The 14,662-nt window shown below is 44.5% G+C and overlaps 1 protein-coding gene across 1 annotated transcript; it reads right to left on the reverse strand.

Moving 5' to 3' along the window:
• Nucleotides 1–5,708: 5,708 nt before the first annotated feature.
• Nucleotides 5,709–6,636, reverse strand: LOC104605169 (uncharacterized). Its single transcript, XM_088903835.1, has 2 exons — nt 6,046–6,636; nt 5,709–5,963 (listed from the first exon to the last, which is right to left on the reverse strand). The coding sequence occupies exons 1-2, from the start codon at nt 6,634–6,636 to the stop codon at nt 5,709–5,711; spliced, it is 846 nt and encodes a 281-aa protein (XP_088759961.1).
• Between the last annotated feature and the right edge of the window lie 8,026 nt (nt 6,637–14,662).

Genomic DNA, 14,662 nt, shown 5'->3' on the forward strand with positions numbered 1-14,662 from the left:
CGCTAGGTGGTGCATCGTGGTTGGATGGCGAGAGTGGATTAGTTTCAGCCGTCAGATTTAGAGAAATCTTGGCCGTTCATTTTCCTTTAAATAGGGACCCTGGTAGTACTTTCCTTCTCCATTTGAACTTAGACGCCCTTGCTCTCGAGTGAACACAGCTCCCTAATTCCCAAGTCTCTCAAACTCTTTTGCTTCTTTCTTTCTTCGGGACACTCCATCCTTGTTAGGTAATCTCAAAATTTCGTTTTCAAACTCTAGTCCCAAGTGCCATGAACTCCAAAACATCTCGAGAGGGAGCTCTCCTGCAACCCCCTCTCCCTTGTCTTCTCTAGGTTCTTTAGTTGTAGTCCTCCATCGGCGGGAGGTGGCCGTTTTGAGGGAGAGGTTATCGGGGAAATGACACTCCCTATGAAAGCGCCGCTTCGGCATTGCCAAGGGAGCCAGAGGGATCTCCTCTCTCCGAGGGTGATGCCGCGGAATTCGTCGCTGCACCAGTAGGGGGGAGTGCTACTCGAAGGATGGTTGATGCTGGCGTCCCACGTTCGGAGTTTGATAGCTCCTTGTACGTGTGCCAGACAAATCCTTGGCGAGGAGGCTCCATATACCTTGGTCCTATAGCCTAAGGGTCCCCGACGTGGGCGATAGGCCGTGGACCCCCGAGGAGGGGGAAATCTGCATCTACCAGCATTTTTTCGAGTTTGGCCTTAGGTTTCCCCTTCCAACCTTGATTCCCGAGCTGCTGGAGTTGTACGACATCACCATCAGCCAGCTCGTACCTAACGCCCTCTGGACCATCGTGGCTATGATGGTGTGGGCTCGGCTTAGGGGCGTGGAGTTGATGTTGAAACTATTCCGCGCCATGTTCGTGCCTAGGAAGCATGCTTCCGAGGCCAACATGTACTGCTTCCACCCGAGGAGAGGGAAGCCAGTGCACAACCCCTCTTCCATTCACAGGTGAAAGGACAAGTTTTTCTACGTCTCCCGCCCCGAGGGTTGGCACTTCAGGTTCGATTGGGGGGAGGCTCGCGTCGTCAAGAGATGTCCCCCATTGCTCTGTGACGAAGAGGCTGCAGTAGTAGGTCATCTACTTGTGATGGGGACATTCCAGGTGAAGCCATTGGTGGAGGAGGAGGTCCCCCTAGACTTCATTGGGATTAGCCCAGCCCCCCTCGGTAGGAGAGGTTTTGTAGTTAGTGCGCCTTCCACGTTCTTTTCTTTTTCTTTTTGCTGATGTTCTAACTACTTTCTTTTGTTGTTTCGTAGAAGTGCCAATGGACGTTAAGGAGCGCTTGTTGGCGAAGACCCGAGCAAAGCGGGTCGGGAAGAAGGCCGGTGGACAGACGCCGAAGAGGCCTGGCGACGAGGTTTCCCCTGCCTCGAGAAAAGGGGGGATTCGCAAGTACCCTCCAAGGGGAATCAGACAATGGTGGCGCCGAAGAGGACGATGGAGGCACTGAAGAAGCCCACCACTTGGGAGAAGCGCCTAAGAAGCCCAGCACTCGGGAAGAGGCGCCGAAGTGGCCCAAGGTGGAAAAGAAGAGGCCTGCCATAGACGCGCCGAGGGAGGAGCCCCCACGGAAGGTTGCCAACATAGATAGGCAGGCTGAGGAGGTGGTGCAGAGGTTCGTGCCTGGGGAGTGCCCGTTTGGGCCTTCGTCAGTTCCCCATCAGTATAGGGCGCCTCCGAGAGGACCGAAGGGGCCGGCAAAACTTTTCACCCCCAATGGCAGCTCTGAGAGGGGGACTCCATCCGTGACGAGGGGGTCAGCCAAGAGCTAGTCAGCGGGTCCATTCTGCCGAGGGATCGCTACCGCCTTCTGCAAAGCGACCCCAAATCTATTTACGACGAGGGACTGTACCACTTGGCCGAGGTAAGACGTTCTTCAAAGCTTCACCGTGTATATGTTTGTTTTATTTATTTTTTGTTTTCGCTGATCAGTTTTGTGGCAGGCCTGTCTACACTTCGTCGGCTTGGGGGACCGAACAAGGCTGGCCATGGGCCGTGTCGACAAGGCCGAGGAGAAGAAGTCCACAGAGGAGAAGCTCCAGAAGGTAACCGCCGCCACCGAGGAGAAGCACCAGAAGTTTCGCAAGGCACTTCTGGACGAACAATCGCTTCGGCACCGCCTTGAAGTTCTGTTGTAGGAGGCGCGACAAGGGCTCTCCAAAGAGCAAGTGGAGCGGGTAAGGCTGGAGAGTATCGTCACAGAGGCAGAGAGACGAGCTTCCATGGCCGAGAAGAGGACTGCCGAAGCCCTAAAGAGAGCTGTCGAGGCAGAGGCGAAAGTTGTCGAAGCCCTAGCTTTGGTGAAGTCAAAGAAGGCAGCAGCCAAGGCAGTGGAGACGTACAAGAAGTCTTCCGACTACCTGGACGCGTTGGCGGAGTATGCTTCATCATCTTACCTCGATGGCATAGAGGACACTAAGAAGGCACTCCTATTGGTGCTACTGGATTTTGATGTTGAGGGGTTGCAAGTGATCCCCGACGCTCTTGCCGAAGACGTCATTCCCCCTCTGGCCAATGACGAGGCGTAGATGTAGACTTCCACCCTTGTCACCGAACTCACCAGGAGGTCCTCTTGGACCAGGCCTTGCACCAGGATCCCTAAACGATGGTTGGTACTCAGGCCAGGCTCCTCCCTTCTTATTTTGTTCTGTTGCTGTAATAGTTTTGTTGTTTTTTTTTTGGGGCACAATACAAAATTTTGTAAAGGCTGTACAATATCAAAATTGAATAGTGAATGAAGTGGATGAAGCCATTTTTTGTGTACACTGTGTTTTTTGTATGTTGTTTCTTTCCTTCTCTTTTTTCTCTTTTTTTTTTTGTATATAAGAGGTCCTTGCCCCTTTGAAAGGTTGAAACCATGATACACAAAGCACATACGATTTAGTCGTAGCATTCGTTTATTTACACGCTTATCTCGACTTGTCTGAATGAAGAGCTACGGCGGAGTAGCACCATCGGGGTGCAGCTCCCCTGACTCATTCTTACCAAATGTTCTCTCGGGGGAGGCCGAGGTGTTCCATCGACGAAGCCAAGGGCTCTGCCTCGTTGTTTTCTTTGCGCTAAGTGCAGATGGCCGAGGGGGTCACCACGTTCCGAGGTGAGAAGGTGAAGTGAAGAGGAACTTTGCTTCATTCATTCATTACTTTCATCAAAAAATGAATCTGTAGTACATTTGGAGGTTCTCCAAGTTCCACATCTGAGGGACGGGTCTTCCATCTAAGTTTTCGAGTCGAAATGTGTCATGGCCGAGAGCTTGCTTGATCCGTTAGGGGCCCAACTTCCCTACTTCTGGTTTGGGAACCATGACCTTCATGAGGACTAGGTCTCCCTCTCTATAGTGTCTTTCTTTCACTCTGGAGTTGTAGTAGTAGGCCATTCGCTGTTGATAGGCAGTCATCCTTATCTGTGCTTGCTCTCGGGCTTCTTCCAGCAGGTCTAAGTTCGCTCTGAGCGCCTCGTCGTTCTCGTCCTCGGTATACCCTTGGACCCGAAGCGTTGGTTGACCAATTTTCGTTGGGATCACTGCTTCCGTGCCGTAGGTCAGACCGAAGGGGGTTTTTCCCATCGTTGTCTGAGGTGTGGTTTGGTATGCTCATAGGACGCTGAGTGGTTCGTCGACCCATAGGCCTTTATCTCTATCCAGCCTGGTCTTTAGCCCATCCAAGATGGTTCTGTTTGTGACCTCGGCTAGGCCGATCATTTGGGGGTACCCCATCGAGGTGTATTATTGCCTAATGCCGAGGGAGGTGCACTGTCCTCGGAATTTAGCATCGTCGAACTGCTTTCCATTGTCTGTGACCAGCATGTGGGGGAGTCCAAACTGGCAAATGATGTTCTTCCAAAAGAAGCTTTGAATTGCCCGCGCAGTGATAGTGGCTAGGGGTTCAGATTCCACCCATTTAGTGAAGTAATCCACAACAACAACGATGTACTTCTTGCCTACCGTAGCCTGAGGGAAGGGGCTGAGGAGGTCCATCCCCCACTTGGCGAAGGGCCAGGGGCTGTTAAGGGCCGAGAGGGTGTTCACTGGTTGATGACAGAGGTTAGCATGTCTCTGACACTGATCACATTTCCACACCAGCTTGGTCGCATCCTTGTGAAGTGTTGGCCAGAAGTACCCTTGCCTTAAAGTTTTCTGGGCTAGGGACCAGCCACCGAGGTGATTGTCGCAGATGCCTTTGTGAATTTCCTAGAGCACATTCTTGCCCTCCTCCCTACAGAGGCATCGAAAGTAAGGCAAGGTGAGGGACCTCCTATACAACTTTCCTTCTAGCAAAGTGTAGTGTGTTGCCTATCGACGGAGTTTCTGGGCTTCGTTCCTGTCATTGGATAGTCTTTCTGTTAGTAGGAAGTCGATGATAGGATCCATCCAAGACGGTTCGACTTCCATGGGTAGGATTTGGATCTCTTCTATGGAGGGCTGGGCTAGTCTTTCCACGCACACAGTGCGGCCGAGGGCCGCATCCGAGGTGCTCGCCAATTTGGAGAGGGCATTGGCTCGGGAGTTCTTAGCTCACAGGACTTGCTACAGAGAGAAGCGTTGGAAGTGGCGGGCTAACTCTTGAACTTTGGCGAGGTACTTAGCCATGCTTCGTTCTCTGGCCTCGTACTAACCATTGACTTGATTCACCACCAGTTGCGAGTCACTGAGGACTTCGACGTGCTTGGAGCCGAGGTCTCGAGTGAGCTGCGACCCCGCCAAGAGGGCTTCATACTCGGCTTCATTGTTGGATGCGAGGAACTTGAATCTCAACACATATTCTATGACAACATTGTCGGGGGTGAGGAGAATGAGGCCCGCTCCACTCCCTTTGGCGTTGGATGAACCATCAACAAAATGTTTCCACATGGGCGAGACCCCCTCGGCCGTCGTGCTTCTTCTGGCTCATCTTCGCGAGGCAAGCCGAGGGGCTTGCTGAAAGTGCTTTCTGCTATAAACACAGCCAAGGCTTGCGCTTTTATCGCAGGTCTCAGCAGGTACTGTATATCAAACTTTGATAGTTCTACTGCCCACTTAATCAGGCGTCTCGAAATCTCTGGCTTGGCGAGGACAGCTCTAAGGGGCTGATTTGTCAGGACCACTATGGAGTGGGCTTGGAAATATGGCCTGAGCTTTCTGGCCGAGGTGACGAGGATGTAAGCTAGCCTCTCCACTTTGGGGTACCGGGTCTCAGCATCGTTGAGGACCTTACTAACATAGTACACGGGTCTCTGAACTCCGTCATCTTTCACCAGGACCGAGCCGACGGCCTCGTCTCCGGTTGATAGGTACAAATATAGGGTTTCTCCTGACACCGGCCGAGTGAGGAGCGGAAGTGAGGCGAGGTACCGTTTAAGCTCATCGAAGGCACGATGGCACTCCTCCGTCTTGGAAATCTTTCAGCTTCTTGATGGTGCGGAAGAAGGGAAGGGCGGCTATTTTGCCGGTGACCCTCTGAGTCTCATTCACTAACCGAGGGGGTGCCATGTCTAGTATGACCTGTACCTTGCTTGGGTTGGATTCGATGCCCCTTTGAGTGACGACAAAGCCTAAGAATTTGCTCGAGGTAACCCCGAAGGCACACTTGCTTGGATTGAGCTTCATGTTGAACTTACGCAGAGTATCGAAGGTCTCGACCAAGTCTGATGTGTGCGCTTCAGCCTTCAGGCTCTTCACCACCATGTCGTCCACGTAGGCTTCAATGTTCCTCCCCATCTGATTCTAGAAAATCTTGTTGACAAGGTGCTGGTAAGTGACCCTTGCAATCTTGAGGCCGAACGATATCACTTTATAGCAATACGTGCCTTGCTCAGTGATGAAAGATGTCTTCTCCTCGTCATCGAGGTGCATCTGGATCTGGTTGTACCCGGAGAAGACATCCATGAAGCTGAGTAGTTCATACCCTGTAGTGGCATTGACAAGGTGGTCTATCCTCATTAAAGCAAAATTGTCCTTTGGGCAGGCTCGCTTTAAGGTCTGTGAAGTCAATACAGATCCGCCATTTCCCATTAGCTTTCCTTACCAAAACCACATTAGAAAGCCAATTAGGGTAATGTACCTCACGGATGAAGCCGACATCGAGTAGCTTGTCAATTTCCTCTCCTATAGCCTTCCATCGTTCTGTTGCAAAGTTCTTCTTTTGCTGAACTGGCTTAGAGCTTGGGTCCACGATCAGCTTGTGAGTAATGACCGAAGGGTCAATTTCGGGCATGTCAGTGGTGGACCAAGCAAAGACGTCAGCGTTAGTTCTAAGGAAACTTACCAGTTTAGATAGGCGTTCAGGGGGGAGGTTGGACCCAACGCAGACTGTCCTCTCTGGGGCTGACTCATCCAGGGGAACCGAGACGAGGTCCTCGGCTGTTTGGCCTCGACTCACTGGTTCTTCCCGGGGGTTGAGGCTCTCCAGTGACAAGGCCTCCTTATTTTTTCCTTTTAGTGCCGCCACGTAGCATTGGCGGGCGATCTGTTGGTTCCTATGAACGACTCCGACGTCGTGCTTGGTGGGAAACTTAAGGGTCATGTGATAAGAGGACATGGCAGCCCCTAGTGCATGAAGGGTTGGTCTTCCCATTATTGCGTTGTAGGGAGAGGTAACCTTCACCACTAGGAACTCATGCATCCAAGTCACCTGGTGTGGCGTTGTCGCCATCGTGCTGGACAGGGTAATCTTTCCTTCCAGCTTGGTGACGCTGTCGAAGAAGCCGATGAGAGGAGCGTTAGCTAGCTAGAGCCTCTCTAGCGCGAGCTTCATTCTCTCATAGGTGTCAGAAAATGATGTTGGCTAACAAGATGTTGTCCACTAAAACCTTCTTCACCATAAAATTGGAGATGATGGTTGCGACCACGAGGGCACCGTTGTGGGGGGACAGTGACCCCCTCGAGGTCCTCGTCAGTGAAGACGAGGGCATGTGAACATCTCGGCCTCTGTAGAGTGTCCAGGTATTTCTGCTTCTTCGGGGCAGGCTCCTGGATGTTGAGCTGCCTGGCGTAGGCTTTTCGAGCCGAAGCTGAGGCTCCACCTGAGGCCATGCCCCCGATAATGACATCGATGATGTCTTCCACTTGCTGGTGCTGGTGTTGCTGGGATGATGAGGCGTCGGCCTCTCCTCCGACGAACTACTTGAGGTGTCCTTGGCGAATGAGGGACTCTATTTCATTCTTCAGATCGTGGCAGTCCTCAGTGTCGTGTCTAGTGCCGCGGTGGTACTTGCAGTACTTCGTAGGGTTCCCCCTCTTGGGGTTCCTCTTCACTAACTTCTCTTCCCCTATCTGCATCAGAATTTGGGTGTGGGTGGAGTTGAGTAGCGTGTAGTCCCTGTAGGCTAGGGTGGCGGGCTTCTTGTTGTCTTTGCCACCATTGTTGCTAGGGTGGTGTTGGTCTCCACTTTTCCTCTTCTTCTCCGGGGGCCTGTCGTGGCGCTCGGCTGCCCTTTCTTGGTTGTCTCCGATCCGGCCGAAGCCTTTTTGGCCGCGATGTATTTCTGGGCCTTCTTGAGGAATTTGAGTTTGGTCTTCGATAGGGTCTTGGCAACCGAGCACTTGAGAGCCGAGCTGGGGTGAAGTCCGTTGATGGCCGCATGCATGGAGACCATAGGGTTGAGGTCTCGAACTTCGAGCTCTTCTTTCTTGAAGCGGTCGATGTAAGACCGCAAGCTTTCACCCGACCTTTGTTTGAGCGACATCAGAGAGACTACACTCTTCTGGCATTGCTTACTGCTAATGAAGCGGGTGAGGAACAGGGTTGTAAATTGCTCCCATGAGCTGATCGATGGAGGAGGATGACTGGAGAACCAACGACGAGTGGCCCCCCTGAAGGTAGCCTGGAAGGTCCGGCACGTCAAGGCGTCAAAATAGCCGTACAGTATCATGAGTGCTCTAAAACCCTCCAGGTGGTCATCGGGGTCAGTGCTTCCGTCGTATGTCTCCAGTGTGGGAGCCTTGAAGTGTGGTGGGAGAGTCTCCGAGATGATTTTCTGGGTGAATGCGTCCATGCGACTGACGGAGTTGTCGTGACTGGTTGAGGCATCGACTCGACTCTCCTTAACTTGGTGGAGCTCGTCCTTGACAGCCCCAATCTCGGCTTGCAACTCGGCGATCCCTGGGTTGGCACGGGCATGGGCCCTGCTCTTGTCTTCGCGGACCCGATGGGTGTCAGCTCGGACTCTTGAATACTCCGAGACAGGGTCACGTGCTCCTCTGCGGGCGCAACGATCATTCAAAACGTCCTTGAGGTTTGAGATGGGAGGTGGAGTGGGATGGCGTCGGTTCTCGCCTTGGGAGTGAACTACAGGGCGGCCGAACTGCCTTCCATCATCCTAGGGGGCCTCCCTACGACGGTGGTGCTGCTGCTCCGAAGATTGATGACTGTCTGCGGATTGAGTGGGCACACTCTCCCTTCGGCTCGGAGGACAGACATTCCTTCGAGGTGAGTCCGAGAGGCGGTTATTGCCCGATTCTGATGGTTCGGCCAGTGGATTACCGTGGTGGAGGGCCGGTATCTCGATGTTCTCACGCTGACCCTGATCCTCTGACACCCCAACGGGGCAGCCGCCTTGAGAGAGACCTCCTACTCGGGGGCAGACTTCTTCCATTTGTTGGGTGAGGCGGTCCAAACGATTAAGAACATCCTGAAACTGTATGTAGGTAACCAGGTTTGGGGTGTTCCAAGCTCTCCTCACCATGGCTTTCGAGCTTACAGGGATTCTGGATCTTAGAGTGTTATTATTGTTTATCCTGAAGTGGGGGTCGTCTTAGCAACCACTTTCCCACAGACGACGCCAATTGTTGCCGCACGGTTTGGTCGAGGGCAACAAGGTAAATTTACTCTTCAACTTTCGAGCGTTATCCGAGGACCCCAAGGCTTCGGAAGAGGTTGACCGAAGCTGAGGACAGCAAACCGAGGCAAAGTAATCCTTCCGAGGACTACAATTGCCGAGGACTGCTAGTCGAGGCGAGGTCCCTGATGGCCTGAGATATTGCAAGACAAGGAGTGTTAGAGGCCTTGGGGTGGATACCCGAGGCGGAGGCTACGACAATCAAGTTAGTACGAGGTGTGAAGCTGGGGAGAGTGTGAGAGTGCTCCTAGATAAAGTCCTCGGATGCACTAGATCTCCCGGAATTAATGTTGGGTAGACAATGTAGGTGCAGAAGGTAAATGAGAGAGTAAATGTTGGAGTTACTCCATTCCCGCCCCTTTTCCAGGGCAGTTACCTCTTATTTATACTCGAGTGTGCTGGTGGTAGGTAGAGATGAACGCTTCGGATGAGAGTCGTACGAGGTCAGGTTGCAGGCCCTGGCGATACGCCAGATAGTTATGTGATTGGCTCCGTACGAAGGCAGCAGGGCTCTCGCCTTCTATGGTTGACGTTAGCAGGCGTTAGTGGGCTGGGCCCTCTAGCCCTATGTGGGCTGGACCAAGCTAACCCACATCACTTACTAACACTCTAAAAATGCCATAATAAAACCATTATTTTGTTATCCAATAATTTGATAATTTATAATTATGCCAATTCCAATAATTACCATTATTTAAAATAATTTTCAATAATTTTCTTATTAGAAATTACAGAAAAAAATTTGTTATTCAAAACAATTATTGATAACAATTTTTATTCAATAATTTCCTAATTTCATAATTATGGTAATTTCAGTAATTTTCTTGTTAAAAAATGACAATTACTGACTTTTTTATTGATAAATGAATAATAATAACACTAATTTTTAGGCTAAAGTTATCATTATATTACTTTTAACTTCTTCTATTTATCTATTTTCATTAAGGGTAATTATGAGGAAATCAGTAATAATAACGAGAATTATTGAATAATAATAATTTTTATTAACTAATAATAGTAATTACAATTATTTTCAAATGATAGTTACATAATAATAACAATTATAATTATCCCATAGAAATATTTGATAATTTCAAGTTTATTGGAAATTATTGATAACTTAAAAAATAATAACAGTGATTTTTAAAATAACTTTTTATTCAATAATTTTGTTAAAATTATTTTTTTATACAATGATTTGTTACTTCAGAAATTTGATAATTGTGGAAATTTAAGTAATTACAGTAATTTTGTTATTCAATAATTTGATAATTTTGAAATTATTGATAATTTCAAAATTATTGAGATTATTAATAGTCAAAATTATAGATATTTATTTTTAATAATGACATAAATTGATAATAACAACTACTAAAATTACCATCATTATGAAATTATCAAATTATTTAAGAACAAAATAATTATCAATAGTTATTATTGAATTATCAATATTTTTTAATACTTTTGTAATAATTGCAAATCATTTTAAATTTACTATTATTATTTTTTAACTATTAGCAACCTCAACAATTTTGACATCAAAAATAATTTCAAAATTTTCAAATTATTAAATTATATCCAAGCATTTCTTTTACATCATAATCTCCATAGTACCACACACCTATACATTGCCATGAATTTTTTTGCCTTCATGTAGTACCTCCAAATACAATTTTAAATAAGTCTATTTGAAATAGAAGTGGGTCCTCACTTCTCTATGGCTTTTGATCACCATAGAAGTAAATTGGCAGAAATCATGTAAAGTTTTTGCTATCCACGTGTTTGTGTTTTTGGGATACCTGTCTTTTGTTATATGTAAGGGTAAAATAGAAGGCTTTGAGGTTGTTCGCCAATTCATTTAGAGATATATTAAAAGGGGTAAAATTGGAAACAAAAAATCAGGATGTTCGACCAAAAAAATTGATCATTCTCATTTTTATAAATGGTAATAGACTAGTATTATGATGATAATATCTAATACATTTTCAATTTTTTTTATATTTCTACATCTATAAAAGTTATTCTTATTTATCACATTTATTATAGTTCATTAATATAAAGATATGTCCAAATAAAATTCTTGCAAAGGTAACAAGAATTAATAAAATTCTTATTATTCTTTTTTATTATGGCTCATTAATAAAATTAATAATTTTTATCAGTTACCTTCGTCAAAATTTTATTTGAATTCTCGTTACCTTTGCAAGGATTAAGTTATATATGATAAATCCAACTTTAGCTCCTTCAATCACTAAAAACTTCACAATGAGTTGCTATAAAAAATATCATTTACTCTTATAGATATCTTGCCATCCAATGATGTGGTCTTTAAGGCAACGGAAATGAAAAATTAACCCACCATATGGTGGGAATAAAGAAAAAAAAATCATCTGCTACCTTAATGATCAAGAGTTGAACCAATAAAATAGGTTAAGAATATTTAAAAAAAAAACAAGAAAATAGTTTAAAGAATGAATTACTCATCCATTTGCAAGTTAGAAATCTCTTCATGGTGGTTAATGTGGCCCAACATTGGCTATTGGGAACATAAGATGTAATTTCAGTTTTTTTTTTAATTTAAATAAATGAAAAAGTAAATTGCTAAAACCTCCCATAAAATTTTTTATCATTGTAGAACCCCCTTGAAGTTTGGTAAATGCAATCACCTCTCATGGACTTTTTTTTACACAGTTGCAAGTAAACCCTCTGTTAGAATCTTCCAACAAAAAGCACAAAATGTCCAAAATGCCCATGTAGTTACTTTTGACCACAATGTTTATTTTCCAATTTTTTTCTTCGTATCAATCACTACCCCAATCCCCTTAATCTTTTTTGGAATTGATGTATTTACCAAATTTCACATTCATATCAATTGCTCAAAGGTAAAATTGCAACTTTAAATTCTCTTTTTTTATTGTTCGTAACATTTATATTGTTTTATTTTTATGTATAAACCAATCTCAATGATAATTATATGGGTATTTTGGACATTCTCATGCCTCTTGCTATAGGGTTTTACAAAGGGGTCTATTTGCAACTATGTTAAGAAGTTTAGGGGAGGTGATTGTAATTACCAAACTTCAAGGGAGGTTTGGGCAATGGTCAAAAACTTCAAGGGAGGTTTGAGCAATTACCATGGTCTATTTTTCAATTATTTAACAAAAAGAAGATATTTGTGTATTTTCCCTAACATGCATTAAATGGGAATGTTAAATAACATATTTGTCATTGACTTATTTTACAATTATGAACAAAAAAAATGGAGTTTTGTGTATTTTTTGTAACAAGCATTAAACGAGAAAGAATAGTCATTTTATGATAACCATTAAATGAGAAAACAAAATTACATATTTATCATTGCTCTTTCTCTGATTCAAACCTTATAAATGGAGTATTTTAATCTAGTAAAAATTCCAGAAACTAACCACATCTATTCGTACTTTTATAGATAGTATAGATCAATGTTCAAAGTATCAATACATATCGGCTCGTATCGACTGATACATATCGTGTTGGTGGAATCCCGATAATGTCGCTATAGGGGTGTATTGGGGTTCTGACCAGTTCAGGGGATGGAGAAGCCTTAAACCGGCTCCCCTAAAGCGGTTTTAAAAAAATAAAAGAATGCAAAAAACAACTATCGATATCACTCAATGTATCGGTACCTTCGTATAGATAGATATAGATATAAATATGATATGGCCTAGGCCTAAAGTATTGGGCCAGGCCTGAGTTAGAAATTTGCAGGCGTGATACAGACTTGAACCCAAAACCCGACTAGGTTTCCAGGCCAGACAGAAAATGATCCCTACTGGTGGGTCTCATATGCAAGGTCAAAATTTTGATATGATAAATCCAATACATCTATTTATAGATAGGTGTGTGTTTTCAAGAAACTGTTTTATTTTAATTCTTAAAGCATGTAAAAATAAGTTTAAGTAGAAATTTTGAAAAAGACAATAAAAAAAAAAAACAAAGTATTGATATACACCCTTTCTGACCTACCACAATACCACCTTCCCTCTTATTTTCCGGATCATCAGGTGATAGATCTCCCTAAAAAATGAGAAAATAAATACCACTAAAATTAGAGACGTCTAGCTTAAGCTCCGAACCACATAAAATTAGGACCACTAAAATAAATACCACTAAAATTAGGACCCAGCATCTAATGTGTCCCGCGAAGGAGCTTGCTTATACTAAAAATCATGGTTTTTAAAAACGAACCGGTGACCAAACCAGTCAGGGGTCCGGTTATCGATTCGAACAGCCGGTTCGTTCTGACAAAAAAAATTAAAAAATTGGAAAATGGTTAAAACCGTTCGAACGGTTCGAATGATTAACCGATCAATTCAGCAGTTTGCTGATCAAAATCAACGGTTTTGAGGGAAAAAGCGGTTTTGGAGGAAAACGGAACCAGTCAGGTGATCGGTTCCCGGTTTTTCCAGTCCAACCGTTCAATCCGGTCCGGTTTTGAAAACAGTGCTAAAAATCAGATTTCTATTTTATTAAAAGATTATTAAAAATAATATGTTTCTTTATTTCTATCTCCTAAATTTGGATATTCTTACGAAAAAAATCCCATGTTTTTGGTATCACTGAATAATTCGGTATCTTAACATTTTTTATTAGTATATATGCATATCATACATGTATTTACTATGCTAGGTATTGTTTTATTTATGGTTCAAAACTCGAGATATAAATGTTTTTTAGTTATGCGGATTGATATTTTACGGTTGGGAGCTCAAGATATGAGGGCCCGTTTGAGAGTTATGAATCACAGTGGCTTTTGGCTCTCCAAGGTGAGTTCCATACGGATAGACTATAAACTATGTTTAGTGAAAATTCCAAAAAGCCCAAATAAGTTATCCAAGAATCTGATCACTTCAGCCTTTTTTGATAATTTATCCGGAGAGCTTTAAAGCAGCTAAATCAGCTTATAAAGGCAAAACAAATATAATTTTGTTGATAATTGGAGAGTTTTTAAGACCCATTAATTCATTATATTTGTGTGGAACATTATTATTGGTTTCACAGCTGCTAAACAGCCGTAGAGGTGTAAATTATGTTGGGCCCGATATGAATTTGGACTGGCCTGGCATGATCGTCCACAGGCTGTGTGCAAGTTGTGCTGGGCTTGGGGTTTTAGGTCCACGGGCTGGGCTAGTACAACCTAGCCCACAGCCTGGCCCGGCCCAGTCTATATATATTATTTATTTATATATATATATATATAATATTATATAATAATATATAGTATATAGTATATTAATAAAATAAATATTTTTATTAATTTTATTATACTAATTTATTTAATTATTGTATATATATGCAATTATATACATCAAAATTTATATAAAATTAAAATTTTAAGTTTTTTTTTTATCAATTTTTTTAAATAAATAGCTTTGGCCCAATGCATAGCCTGGCCTGGCCCAAGACTCGACCCATGGGCCAGCCCGGCCCGTGACACAACATGGGCTTGGGCCATGGGCCGTGCCGGATCAACCCCCAAGTCATCCAAAGGGAGGGCGGCACGGACCGACCCGACCTGACCCGTTTCCTCTACACAGCCATCGTGTTCAATTAATCTTTGCTCTTTTATTGGGGACCCGGCACCTATTTGTCAGCTGTCATTCTAACTTTCTAAGAGCCCATTGAGGAGGACTTCTAGTTGACTAGTTCTAGGGCTAGTGTAAAGGCATTAATTTAGTATCACTAGTCTAATATAACTAGAAAGTAGTAGGAATAAAAAATAGCTAAGAAAAAATCATGGTTTGCAGAGGAGGATCCAATGATGCCAAGTGGAGTCACTTGGCTTGTACAGTGACATCACCT

Source organism: Nelumbo nucifera, chromosome 4 (genome assembly GCF_055504915.1).
Source record: "Nelumbo nucifera cultivar China Antique chromosome 4, China Antique-T2T, whole genome shotgun sequence".
Lineage (NCBI taxonomy): Eukaryota > Viridiplantae > Streptophyta > Magnoliopsida > Proteales > Nelumbonaceae > Nelumbo > Nelumbo nucifera.